Raw genomic sequence first — 12,996 nt, 5'->3', positions numbered from 1 at the left:
ATTTTTAATAGAAACAGGGTCTCACCCTTGCTCAGGCTGGTCTCAAACTCCTGACCTCAAGCGATCCTCCCACCTTGGCCTCCCTGGGTGCTAGGATTACAGGCATGAGCCACTGCACCCGGCCCTACAGATTTGTTTTTTATCTTCCTAAAACATTCCGGCCATATTTCAGTACATGAACCACTGTGTTGTGCTGATGATGGGGACAAGAGCTGGCTGTGTGGGAAACAGCGGACAACTCTTTTGCTTGGCATTTCAGTGGGTGCACAGCTATAATTTAAAAAGTAATTCTTCCAGCTCCAAACCAACCGATGGGCTACTGAAAATAGACTCAGTAATCATAAAGGATAGCTCAAGGGTTTTAGGAAGAATTTAAGCTATGACAATGTTTTCCTGAGACAGCAGAAATTTTTCTGGATTGGATTTTTTTTTTTAAAGAGATGGGGTCTCGGCTCACGCCTGTAATCCTAGCCCTCTGGGAGGCCGAGGCGGGCGGATCGTTCGAGGTCAGGAGTTCGAGACCAGCCTGAGCAAGACCCCGTCTCTACTAAAAATAGAAATAAATTATCTGGACAACTAAAAATATATAGAGAAAAAATTAGCAGGGCATGGTGGCACATGCCTGTTGTCCCAGCTACTCAGGAGGCTGAGGCAGTAGGATCGCTTAAGCCCAGGAGTTTGAGGTTGCTGTGAGCTAGGCTGACGCCACGGTACTCACTCTAGCCCAGGCAACAAAGTGAGACTCTGTCTCAAAAAAAAAAAAAAGAGAGCGAGATGGGGTCTCACCATGTGGCCCAGGCTGGCCTCAAACTCTTGGGCTTAAGTGATCCTCCTGCCTCAGCCTCCTGAATAGCTGGGACTACTGGTGTGACCCACTGCACTCGGCTCTGAGTTTTTAAAATAAATATGATTAGCTAATAACTCAATAAGCAGCAAAACAAAAATGTCCTCTAAGCAACAAGGTATAAAAGAGGGAAACACTCATGTGCCATGGCTTCTTGGCAGGATACGGGGGAGACCAGCCCCTTTCCATTGCTCCCTGTTACCAAAGAGGTCAAGGTTAGTTCACTGATGAAGAACACAGACAATCAGTGCTCTGCTCACATGCTCTAGTTCACACGGAGCAGAGGCTAGGGGTTCCTTTCCCACCTGCTCACATGAGGCAGGGACCAAGGCTGAGAGCAGCACCTGGGAACAGTTCCGTTTACCACTACTTACGTCCAGATGCATTCGGATCTCCTTGACAAGCTGCCTGGACTCCTGCAGATCATTGGTCCTCATCAGTTTCCTTTTCATGATCTCGAGGGGCACATCAGGGCTAGGAGTGAGGTCAAGACGTGTGACTGGAGGCAGGAAGATAGGAGAACTGGCCTTGTGTTTCACACCCTGAAACTGCATCACTTTCATGGCAGAGATTGACTGGAGGGAGAGAGACAGAGAGAGCCGTTTGAGTGGGAAGAGCCGACGTGCCCAACACACCCTGGGTCCAGCCTTTCCAGCAGAGGCTCACAGTCCACTCCTCATGGTGTCAGGACCACTGAAGGGCCACAGTCATAGCCTTAAAAGACATGGCCAGCCCCCAACAATACACAGAAGACACATCTGAGCACCGGAAATCTACTGAGGAGTAATTTCAAAAGTGCCTGGCGTCCCTTGCAGCAGAGCTGCTGTTCTTCGGAAGACAACTGTCGAGCCACGGGCAAGCAGAGCTCGGCCCACAGTAGTTTCAACCAGTGGCAACCTGGACTGTGCTCGCCCGCCCAGGCTCCCCTGCCTGTCCCCAATGGCCGGCAGTGGGAAGGTACAAAGCATCTGTCCAGGTCAGGGCTGAAGTCTGGGTCCTTTGAGAAGGGCAGAGCTATAGCCACAGAGAGGCTGGGCGGACACCTGGCATCAGGTTTCAACAAATGGGCACTACTGCCAGGCTCGATTTGCCTGCAGAGGTCACTACGGACGGACTCCCATCAGAGGGGGAATAATGCAAGCATTCTGTTCCTAAAGCAAGCTACAACATTCTAAAACAGTCCTGAAACTAAAAAACAAAACACACACAAAGATACATAAAAACAAAGTTAGAAAAGGTCCATCACCCGCCTAACCGGCATCAGACATGGCCGAGGCTGAGGCTACTGTAACGAGAATGGAAAGCCCAGGGCAGAGCCCCCCACTCAGCCAGTCAATGACCCTGACTTCTCCAAGTCTCCTCTCTCCTGACCAGGTCACTGTGTCCTGAGTTCAGGTCTCAAGGCCTGTGAGTGTCCCACTGCTGTCAGGTCAGGGGACCCCCAGCCCACACTCTATGGTGAGGGGCTAAAGACAGCTGGATTACTGACTCCCAGGTTCTTCTAGAAGGCCATGTTGCTCCCAAAGAATAGATCTCAGCTGGCAAGCTGTCAGCTGGCGGTGGGCTGCTTGGGGAATGGTGTTCGAGCACATGGACAGCTGGGGGGCCCTGTGCGTGTTTGTTATGGTATTGATACTTGCACACACCAAGGGCTAGCTCCAGCGGCTTCACTTAGGGCCCAAGCCTTCAGCAGCTATCCACTGAGACACTGCCCAGATAGCCCTAATGAACTTACCTATTTATCTAGGTCCCTTCCAGACATAGATGGAGGGGGATAAAAAGTCTCTAATTTATAGCCAAAGGGTAAAGGCAACAACCGCAACTTGCAAGGAGGCAGGGCCCCAGGGAATCCAAGGTGTGAGATGCTGTGGGGCGATGCCACAAAACGTGAAGGAGATGCCTCTGATTCGGTAATCTCTCGCCGTGCTAGGCCCGTGTTTAGTGTTGTAAGGTACAGCCGTCTTTCATGCTCCTAGCCACCTGTACGCTAGGGTTCTGACCAGTGAGGGCACGGAGAGTCAGAGAGGTTAATTCACTTGCCCACAATCTCACAACTCTGCAAGTCTGAACCTAGACTGCAAAGCCTGCGGGGTTCCCGGGAGGGAGGGAGTGATTGTGAGAGGCAGAGCCACCCCTGCCTCCACCATTTCTCACGCGGATCCTGTTTCTCTCCACCAAGAGATAAATATTCCAGGTAAGCCCAACGGGAACTCGAGGGATGCAGGACAGTGAGGCCCCCTACTCACTTTGTTTCCATACTGCATGACGTGGCTGGTGTTGGTGTGGGATTTCACCAGGTGGTACTGCTTGTGAAGGGTCTCTTTAGTCAGATCCTCCTGCAAAAATGAAACCATTAAGTCCTTCAGTGATCATAGCCTGGCAGTTACACCACAGCTAAACAGCTGGCTCCCTGCAGGGCTCACCACATCCGAGTCTTCCATCCAGTTGACGCTATACCAGTCCCCCAGGTACGTGGATCTGGCTTCGTCGTAATAACAGGCGTAGGATGACTCCTTGGCGTTGGCAGCAGTAGTTGCATAGACTATAAGGAATTAAAAATTATCTTTTAGTTGTATTTTACTCCACGCTTTGGATTACACTTAAAGCTCCAATCTGTCCTTCTCCCTGACAAAACTGAAGCACTTACCTATAACCAGTATAAGGAGGGCAAGGACACGTGACTGTATCCAGCCCTGTCCATTTGGTTACAATGACTCATTTAAAATTAAATGTGGAAGAAAGAGGAGCCAGTTTCTGGTAATAAGCAAATGTGCATGCTTAGGACATCATGCTATTTTAGAAGAATGCTGACAGATTTTAATAGCTCAGGAAACTCAAAGAATATGGGCCTAATTTGGTTTCCAGAGAGAGTTAATATTTATTGAACGAACACTTAAGATTGACTGAACCTATTCAATAGCTCTCTCTCTACCACAGGCTCAGAACTGTGCTGGATAAATGTTACCATTTAATAGGTAACTCTCCCAACACACAGGCACTGTCTTACCCCCATTTTATAGATGGGGATAACTGAGGGCCAAAGAGGGTCACCTGCTCAAGAAGAGAGAGCCAGCAACCAACACATCATAAAGAAGGGAGTCTGGTCCAACGTCCATGTGGTTTCGGGGTAGAACACACAGATTCTTTATTCCCTGACCACTAATCCTCAAGAAGCAGAGGAAGCCCAGTTCCTGCCTGCGAGTTATCTCCCCACTTCTGTGCACCATGCTGTCCCCAGGGGCCCCTGGCTTATGTAGAAGCCTTGGATCCACGCCAGCAGTCATCTGAGGATGACCCATGGCACGCTGCGCACCCCGCTCACCAGCCCAGCTCAGAGGCCAGTGTCCCACCACCTACCGTTGATGTCATCGGGCAGGTGGTTCATCATGGACCCAGACTCGCAGGCTTCGATGTAGAACACCATCTGCGAGGCAGAGAGGCAGGTGAACTCACACCCCAGCCAGGCACAGGCCTCTTGCAAATGCTACTGGGGATCTGCCCACTCTCTCTGCCCAGGCTTAGAGAGTCTTCCACATTTGCTTTTGGGGGACATGACGGCTGTAAGAGGCTGCTGCCAGAGGCTACGGAAGCTGCTGTCACACAAACCAGGAGTCAAATTTATTCTCCACTAATAGAATAAAAGCAACTGTTAGTTGAAATAACGCAGAGAAAATGCAGCCACATGATGCTAAGAAAAACTGTTTCACCACCTGGTACAGGGAGTAGTTTCAAATGGCAAAGCCGTGTGGCCGGGCACCTTTCTGCATTCCCGTCACGTACGCACTGACCTGCGCAGTTTCGGTGCTACGAGGTGAGAGAGGCCAAAGTGAGAGTGAGAGGGTGGTACTTTCCTCCCCGACTATCCAAAATTGGGGACGGTCCTAGGAACAGGAGTCCTCGAGGCATGCTCTAGGTATGGTCCCTAGACCAGCAGCAGCAGATGTCACGTGGAAACTCAGAAAGGCAAATTCTCAGGCCTCTCCCTAGACCTTCTGGGTCAAACTCTGGGGGTGAGGCCACACTGCTTCAACAAGCTCACCAGTGACCCTGACCTCACACATAAAACCAAAGGGTTAACCCTGAGAAACCAGCGATCAGGACACCCTTCCCACCCACAGAGAGATGCCAGCGCAGAACTGCGGGCTCTGCATCCCCGGCCTTCCCCGCGCAGCTCCCCCAGGGCAGCCTCAAGGGCCGACGTTACCTTCTGGTACATTTTGTGTTTATACATGTAACGGATGGTGTCACTCAGGTCCTTTACGTAAAGCTGAAAAGTAAGAATTTCGACAATCAGACCAACACGTCAAAAGAAACCCGTTGCTGAGTAGCCCACTATTGAAGTTCTAATGATGCTTTGTAAGTTCTTTTCTACCGATCCTTAGAAATAACCACGGTGAACAGCATAACCCTGGACATCAGCTCAAGTGTTTTAGTCACATACTTAAAGAGGGAAGAGAATGTGCTTCTTCACCCATTCCGCTGTCCAGACATTCACAGCTTTTGTTCTATTCTCGTGTCTAATGCAACACATCCAAGTCCTGAGACAGCTACTGATGTGATATTAACAGAAATGCTGGGAACACCAGCTGGAAGAGACGTCCCTGGGTAGATGTCAAGCTGCTAAACATGCCCCCCACTCCCACCCGCCATATGTACAAATTAGAAAACACGCACCACAGGTTTAATGTCAACACTTAGGCTTTGTTTTCTATTCTCTATTTAAGTTTGTCCTTAAAATGTTAAGAAAAACTCACATCATCATTAGGAAAAACCAGTATTCCAGTGGATCCATGATCAGTGAAGTAAACGAACACATGATCCCGGGGGCCGCTGCCAAGAAAGAGTCAGAGGTCAACAGTTTCCTATTTCTATTTCTATTTCCACTTCCATTTCTGTAAAAAGTTGCCCTAATCAAAAAATCAAGAAGTCTGAGGATTACAGTTGTCCAATCAGATGTGAAGAGGAACACAAGGGCCTGTCCCCTCTGCTCCCCTCAGTGTTACTCTGAACCACAGGGTGTATCCTGGAGCCTCGAAACTCTGACTTATGGCCAGAAAGAAGGAGAGACCTTTCCTGGGTCTCCCATCAGACAGCTCTGGTGTGGTGTGGACAGTGGGGTCCTTTGACAATTGGGCCCCATCCCAGGTGGCCACACTCTCCAACTAGATCTTCCCAAACTGAGTTAAGGGAGCCAGGACACACAGCCGAACACGAGCTGGCAGCTGTCCCTGCAGGCCCCTCGGCTGGCACAGTCTGGGATGCCCACCTGCCAGCCCTCACCAGGGCTCCCACCAGAGGGCACTGCTTCCAGGTGGCAGAGATGTAATAACTCACTCGGAGCCAATCTGCTTCGTCCTACACACATGCCCTTCCCTGCACTGACTCATATGAGCTTACTCTGCCCAGGCTGCACTCCTAGCATAAAAGAAATATGCTACTGAAGTCTCTGACATCACGTAAAAATGCGATCTAAAGAAATATAAAGACGAGACGCCTCTAACCCACAGCAGAGAGGCAAACACTGGGGTTCATTTTCCCCAACACAAAGGTTTGCTCTGCACTTGTGAATGTGCTTCTCCCCGTGGGACCAACGTGTGACTGGAGCACAGGGCTGCTGGCAGGCTGGGGCCCCACTACCTGACTGGCCCCGAGGGGTTCACACCTGTCTCAGCGTGCTCCACTGGTCATGGGACATACCCACACTGCAATCCGTGGACAACAAAGACAGCGGGTTTAAGTGATAGGGAACATTGTATTAATAATGAGGGACCCTGGGTCATGAGGTTAATTTGGTACAGAAACGGGCTGCCAAGAGAGCCACTGGAACATCAGCCCTGTGCAGTCTAAATCAGACCAAACCTCCCCACTCTGTAATCTCACCGAGATCAACAGGCCAGAAGCAAAGAACAGACCTGTTTCAATTCTCTATACTGGGGCCCAGGTCACAAACACAAGTGTGGCATCCGTAAAACAGACATTACCTCTTTAGGACTTTTCCAGACCCTTTGCCCTCCACTGCTTTTGCGTCACCTCTCAACACAGCAAGGAAATTCTGGGGGGTAACATCCTATAAAGAATTGGGAGCCAAAATCAGAGTCTGCTGTCATTCCAAACCAGAGAGTCTGCTGAGTCTGTGGCAGACCCAGGCCACCAGCCTGCTGGTCTCCAAGGCTCAAGGCGTGAAAGCCAACACTTGGGAACTGAGAAGGACCCAAAGCAAGGGTTGTGCTTGACCCAATCATCTTGGGTTTGGCTGACAGCAATCTGCGAGCCTGCCGTTCCTTTCCGGCCGTTGCACAGGCCGCGTGGAGAAAGCCAAGGGTGCCACTAGCCACGGGAAATGACCGAGGACGAGAACACCGCCCCAGGACACAGAGGCACCAGCGACCGGGCCACCCTCCCAGCTTGCTGCCGAGGAGGCTGAATCCCAAAGACACTCAAAGTCCTTGAATAGGAATTTGTAAAATTGATACTTCATCATTAAAAGCAATACCAGAAAGTACAAAGGGGGGAAAAAAAAAAATCAACAAAAATCCCACCATCTAGATTCTAAACATGTCCTTATATGACTATATAAGCAGAAACAATTTCATAAAAATCAGACCATCTATTTTACATGTATGATGTGTTAAATTTAATCGTATTTCAATTTAAAAGAAAAAAATGAAATGAAACTAAAAGAACTGTTAAACTTCAGATAATAATTTCTTCATTACAGGGAAATTGGTTCCCAAAGGTCCTTCTGAAATTAAAAAACAACAAAACAAAACAAAACACGAAAACCACAAGACTAAAGTCATTACAGTGTTTTTAAAAATGTGTCGATTTATACGGTCTCAACTGGGAGGAACATAAAAATTTTTGGAAGTGATAGACTGTAATAGTAATTAACGAAAAACGATCTCAGCAAAATCCTGAGATACTGTGCACCAGGATTGCTGCTGATAAAACTGGTTTTCATAAAAGAGCACAGGTAATCTATACTCAGATTACAGTAATGTCTCAAGAAAATCCGCAATTATTATGGAAGGAGATCCATTATCAGGCTTAAAGCATGAGAAGACTAGAAACTAAATATCCGTTGACTGCAACTTATTTTGCACATTTTTCCTTTCCTTTCTTTCAAAACTCCCACTAATTTACTCCTCAAGCACAAATCCTAATACAAACATGAAATGCTGACCTGAAACCAGTCTAGGGAGGTTCTGATTCCAGAAACACAAGAAAGAGAGAAAAATCATCACTAAAATGAAAACAAAACCCGCCGGCTCCAACCCCATGATCCCCGTGATCCGCTCACCTCTCCGGTGTAGTCCTTCAGGACCCCCTTGTAGACGTCTGTGCCATTGGGCCTGTTGATCACGATACCTGGAGTGGGATTGCTGCAAATTAAAGGACACACTTGAAACGCAAAGTGTGATGTGTATCTGAAATCTCTCTTCAAAAATATGCTCCTGTTATGTGAAAACATAGTAAACCCCCATGTTTGCCGAAGACACACGCCATGGCCGGCATGGCTGCCGGTGTGCTAGTGCTTCGAGCAGCCTGGGGATCTGGGGGTTCCCACGACTCAGGAGCTCTTGGCAGCAGCAGTGAGGGGTTGAGCTCAAAGAGCTTAGGACAAGGACCAAAGCCTAGGGGTCCCTGGCCTCCAGCTGGAAACCAGATGGCATCTTGGGGGCAAGATCTCATCAAAAGCTCTCTCAGAGGGAACTACTTTCAGAAAGAAACTGCACAGAAAACAAGATTTAATACAAGAAACTTGGGTGTGAAAGCCTCAAGATGGATGATGTCTGAGCTGAGTATGTGATCACAGCAAGGGCAGCGTCCTTCACTGGGACCACAGCAGGGTGACCCAGGAGCTGGGAGGTTAGAACTGGTTTTCACCCACACTTGCTGCCTCCGATCTCCCCAAGAAATCAGGTAAGTGGGCATGAGAGAATTTTTGTAACATTAAATTCAGCAAGTAATAAAAGTAAATCGGTATAGAAAGAAGGGCAGTAGGATCCAACCTACTACAAACAAGCACCCTCTACATATGGGCCTGCTGTGCTGTCCCTGCTCGGGGGTTACAAGCACCGACGAACCCAACGACCAGTCATCTAAGGTGAGGAGGAACTTATGCTTTGAGCCCTTTCAAAGTTCCCAGCAGCACCCCTGTCTGTGTCTCTGCCGATCCCAGGACGCGCCCAGTCACAGTCAGAGCGTCACAACAGGCATCCCTGTGCCCTGTGGTTCATCTGGGAGCCTGTTTACGTTCTAAGGTGAGGCCACTGTTCCAATGACTCCTGTGAATCTGTACACGGCTTGTGTTTTTTTTTTTTTCCTACCCTGAAGTTCTTCACCACCAAGTTTAAAGCGCTCCCTACTTACTCTTCAGAGTTGGCAATGTCATCATACATCATCACGATGATCTGCTCGTCAGGAATCCCATTTCGGTGAATGATCTGGTAGGCGTGGCACGCATCTGCCTGGGAGAAATGATTTCGTTGAGTTTGAGATTTTCCCAGGAAGCCAATTCTGGAGTTCTAATAAGCAATCAGTTCTGTCTCATGGAAGACTTGCTGTGAATCATTCCCTATTGGTCACACATTTAAATTATAATTTTAAAACACATATATTTTTTCATCTCGATTTTAAAAGATCCTCCACCCCCCCAAAAATTATCCAAATTCTTATTCATCAGGAAGTTAGTGGGCTACATACACATGCACACCACCATATTTACAGGTAACAAGTGCCTTTGAAAGCCTTAAATAACTTATTTTCATTTTTCAGACGACATAAAAAGTTTGCTGACAGCAGGCATTCAGGTCTCAAAAACAGAATGACTCAGAATGATAAACAAACAGATTAAAATTTAGCAGCTAGTTCTGTTTCACACAGGATTCTCCTGATTCAAGTAACTTTGTCTGTCATAGTTACTCTTCAGAGAATTGAGTGAAAACTCCAAAGTTCAACTAAGGAACTGAAATGAGAAATTGTTCTTAAATTAAAAAAAAAAGGAGGATAATGCAAAGGAAGACAACATTAAAGACAAAAGCAAAATGTTCCTAATGCCATGCCTTGCCCATACAAGGTGATGACAGGCTTGCTTCCTTATTTCAGATGAAACATGCTGCCACTTCATGACATGGAAATCATTTGAGGACAGAAAAGAAAAATGTTGCCTAACTTTCTCCTACATTTAATTATGTCTTTCCTAGAACAAAGACATAAATAAGCAAAAAGAGAGGAGTGTACCCAGCTATTTAGCTCTCTAAGGAAGACAGCTTTAGGAACTGGACCTGCACACGTCGCATTCTAAGCAGCACTTAGCACAACAATAAAAATAAGGTTCGTCAAACATTAAACCTGGCACTTTGCCTATGGATGCCCCAAATAAATGGATTTATTTTATGGCAACGAAGGGTGCTCAGCATACAGGTGAACGGTTGAATGGTTGGGTCCAGGGCCTGGCACTCGAGGGACCTTAGATGAATGGATGACTGGATAAATGTGAAAACTAAAACATTTACTGATTTGCTTCTATTTGTCCAGCACTTTGCTAAGACTTTGTATGTGCACTACCTCACGTAATTCTCATAGCAACCCTACCTATGTGGTCAAGGTAACAATCCCCATTTTATAGATGAGGAAAAAGCAGTTTAGGGAGGTAAGTAAGGTGACCTGCCCAAGTCACACACAGCTCACGGCAAAAGAGCCCACGCATTCTGACCCCAGAACTTGATACTGCTTCATGCAGGGACAATAGAAACCTGTGAAATTATAGAGGCCCAGGGAGAGAGAGTAAAGGGGTGAAAGTCTAAATATAGATCATTTTAGTTGTCACTAAATATTTTACATATGTACACACACACACACACACACACACACACACATACACATACACTCACAAACCGTTGAAATGTTTAAGTCCCCATTTCTGTGGAACAATGAGGACCTTCAAACACCAGCTGTGGTAGGCAGAATAACAGCCCCCCAAGAGTCCACATCCTGATCCCCAAAACCTGTAAAGATGGCAAAGGGGAATTGAGATAGCAGATGGATTTAAGGTTGCTCATCAGCCAGCCTTAAAATAGGGAGGTTTTCCTGGATTATTCTAGTGGGCCAGATGTAATCACAAAGGTTTGTACGTGCAGAGAGGGAGGCAGGACAGTGTCTGAGGGATGCAATGTAAGAAAGACTCAACTGACCCTTGCTGGCTCTTGAGATGGAAGGAGCCATGAGCCAAGGAATGCTGGCAGCCTTTGAAACTGGAAAAGCCAAGAAAATGGGACCTCCTCTAGAGCCGCTGGGGAACTAGGCCTGTCGACACCTTGATTTAACCCAGTGAGAACCATTTCCGATTCCTCACCTCCAAAACTGTATGATAATAAATTTGTGTTGTTTTAAGCCTCTAAGTTTGTGGTAATGTGTTTAAGCAGCAATAGTAAACTAAGCATCTTGACCTCACCCACTGGGTTGAGGCACACACCGCCAACCCAGCAATTCTACCTCGCTAGAACATCTAGCGAAACTCTAGCCCATGGGTAACAGGGGGGTGTTCACAGCATCTCGTTAACAGTAAAAACTCCAGTAATAACTCCAGCAACCAGTAACAGCTGGAAAAATAAACTGTCATAGGCTCACACAAATGGAATACCATCGAATGAAATACAACCCAGGCTTCAAAGCAGATGACTCTCAGAAACATAAGGAGAAAAACAGTCACAGAAAAGTATCTTCACTATGATTTACATTTATATAAAGGTCAAAACAGGCGAATGTAAACGTTATGCTATTTACGGTTAAATACATATATGGTAAAACTATAAAGCAAAGCCAAGGACTGAATGACAAAAAATTCAGGAGGGAAGGGAGGGGGATCCCATCCCACAGGGGACAAGTTACTAGTACAGAGGTATTCAAGGTATACAGGTATTCACTTTAAATTGTGCACATCTGTACAGACATTTGTCTGCTATTTCATAAAAACAACCAAGTCCATACTATGTCGGATTTAACCTGCCCCAGCATGAAAGTGGAAGTGAGCAGGCACACTCACCCGAGACCAGTCACCCTGATATTTACTTCTCCTGTCAGATGCCAAAAGGCAGAGTCACCAAAATTAAAATAAAATACTCAGGAATAAATTTAACAAAAGAAGTGTAAGACTTATACCCTGAAAATTATAAAACACTGCCAAGGGAAATTAAAGACAAAAATAAATGAGGAGAGAGATCTCTCTTCATAGATCAGGAGACTTAATACTGTTGCTTGATACTTTATTAAGCTAAAAAAAAAAAAAAAAGAAGACAATATTGTAAAAATAAAAAAAAAGATCAGTAGGCTTTTTTTTTATAGAAATTGACAAGAGGATCCTAAAATTTATACTGAATTGCAAAAGACCTAGAATGGCCAAAGGAATTTTGAAAAGTGGAGTACTTTCACTTCCTGATTTCAACACTACACTGGGGAAAGAATAGCCTTTTCAACAAATGGTGCTAGAACAATTTAGATATCCACGTGCAAAAAGGTGAACTTAGGCTCTGGCCTCACACTATATATAAAAATTTATTTGAAATGGATCATAGACTTAAATGTAAGGGCTAGAATAAAACTTTTAGAAGATAACACAGGAGAAATTCTTTAGGACCTTGAATTATAACAACAAGTATGTCACAGATATGACACAAAAAGCATACTCCATAAAGGAAAAAAATACAAATTGGACTTCATCAAAATTAAGAACTTTATGCTTCAAAAGACATCATTAAGAAAATGAAAAGACAAGCAGCAAACTGAGAGAAAATATTTGCAAATTACACATCTGATAAAGGACTTGCATTCAAACATGTAAAGTCCAGTACCTCAATAAGACAATCCACTGAATCAAAAAATACGTAAAAGATCTGCATGAACGTTTCACCTAAGAAAATATAGAAATGGCTAATAAGCACATGAAAAGATGCTCAATGTCCTGGGTCATTAGGAAAAGCAAATTAAAACCACAACGAGATGCGGCTCACAGCCAGACAGACAGTAACAAGTGTAGGTAAGAACTAGAGACCAGGAGCCTCCACCTGCTGCTTACGGGAATGGAAAATGGTGCAGCCATTCTGGAAAACAGCTGAACAGTTTCTTACAAAGTTAAACATAAATTTACCACA

The 12,996-nt window shown here is 46.0% G+C and overlaps 1 protein-coding gene across 1 annotated transcript in view; it reads right to left on the bottom strand.

The window, feature by feature from the left end:
- LGMN (legumain) overlaps positions 1 to 12,996 on the bottom strand; it is a 31,582-nt gene that overhangs the window by 3,825 nt on the left and 14,761 nt on the right. The window contains exons 3-11 of the mRNA XM_045561821.1: positions 9,218 to 9,315; positions 8,145 to 8,226; positions 6,826 to 6,911; positions 5,599 to 5,674; positions 5,049 to 5,111; positions 4,202 to 4,268; positions 3,268 to 3,386; positions 3,091 to 3,180; positions 1,219 to 1,419 (exon numbers count right to left, since the gene is read on the bottom strand). Of these exons, the coding sequence (XP_045417777.1) occupies positions 1,219 to 1,419; positions 3,091 to 3,180; positions 3,268 to 3,386; positions 4,202 to 4,268; positions 5,049 to 5,111; positions 5,599 to 5,674; positions 6,826 to 6,911; positions 8,145 to 8,226; positions 9,218 to 9,315 (882 nt within the window). The remainder of the gene's footprint in view (positions 1 to 1,218; positions 1,420 to 3,090; positions 3,181 to 3,267; positions 3,387 to 4,201; positions 4,269 to 5,048; positions 5,112 to 5,598; positions 5,675 to 6,825; positions 6,912 to 8,144; positions 8,227 to 9,217; positions 9,316 to 12,996) is intronic.

Source organism: Lemur catta, chromosome 1 (genome assembly GCF_020740605.2).
Source record: "Lemur catta isolate mLemCat1 chromosome 1, mLemCat1.pri, whole genome shotgun sequence".
Taxonomy (NCBI): Eukaryota; Metazoa; Chordata; class Mammalia; order Primates; family Lemuridae; genus Lemur; species Lemur catta.
The sequence above is the reverse complement of the archived record's forward strand: the minus strand, read 5'-3'. Positions and strand labels throughout refer to the sequence as shown.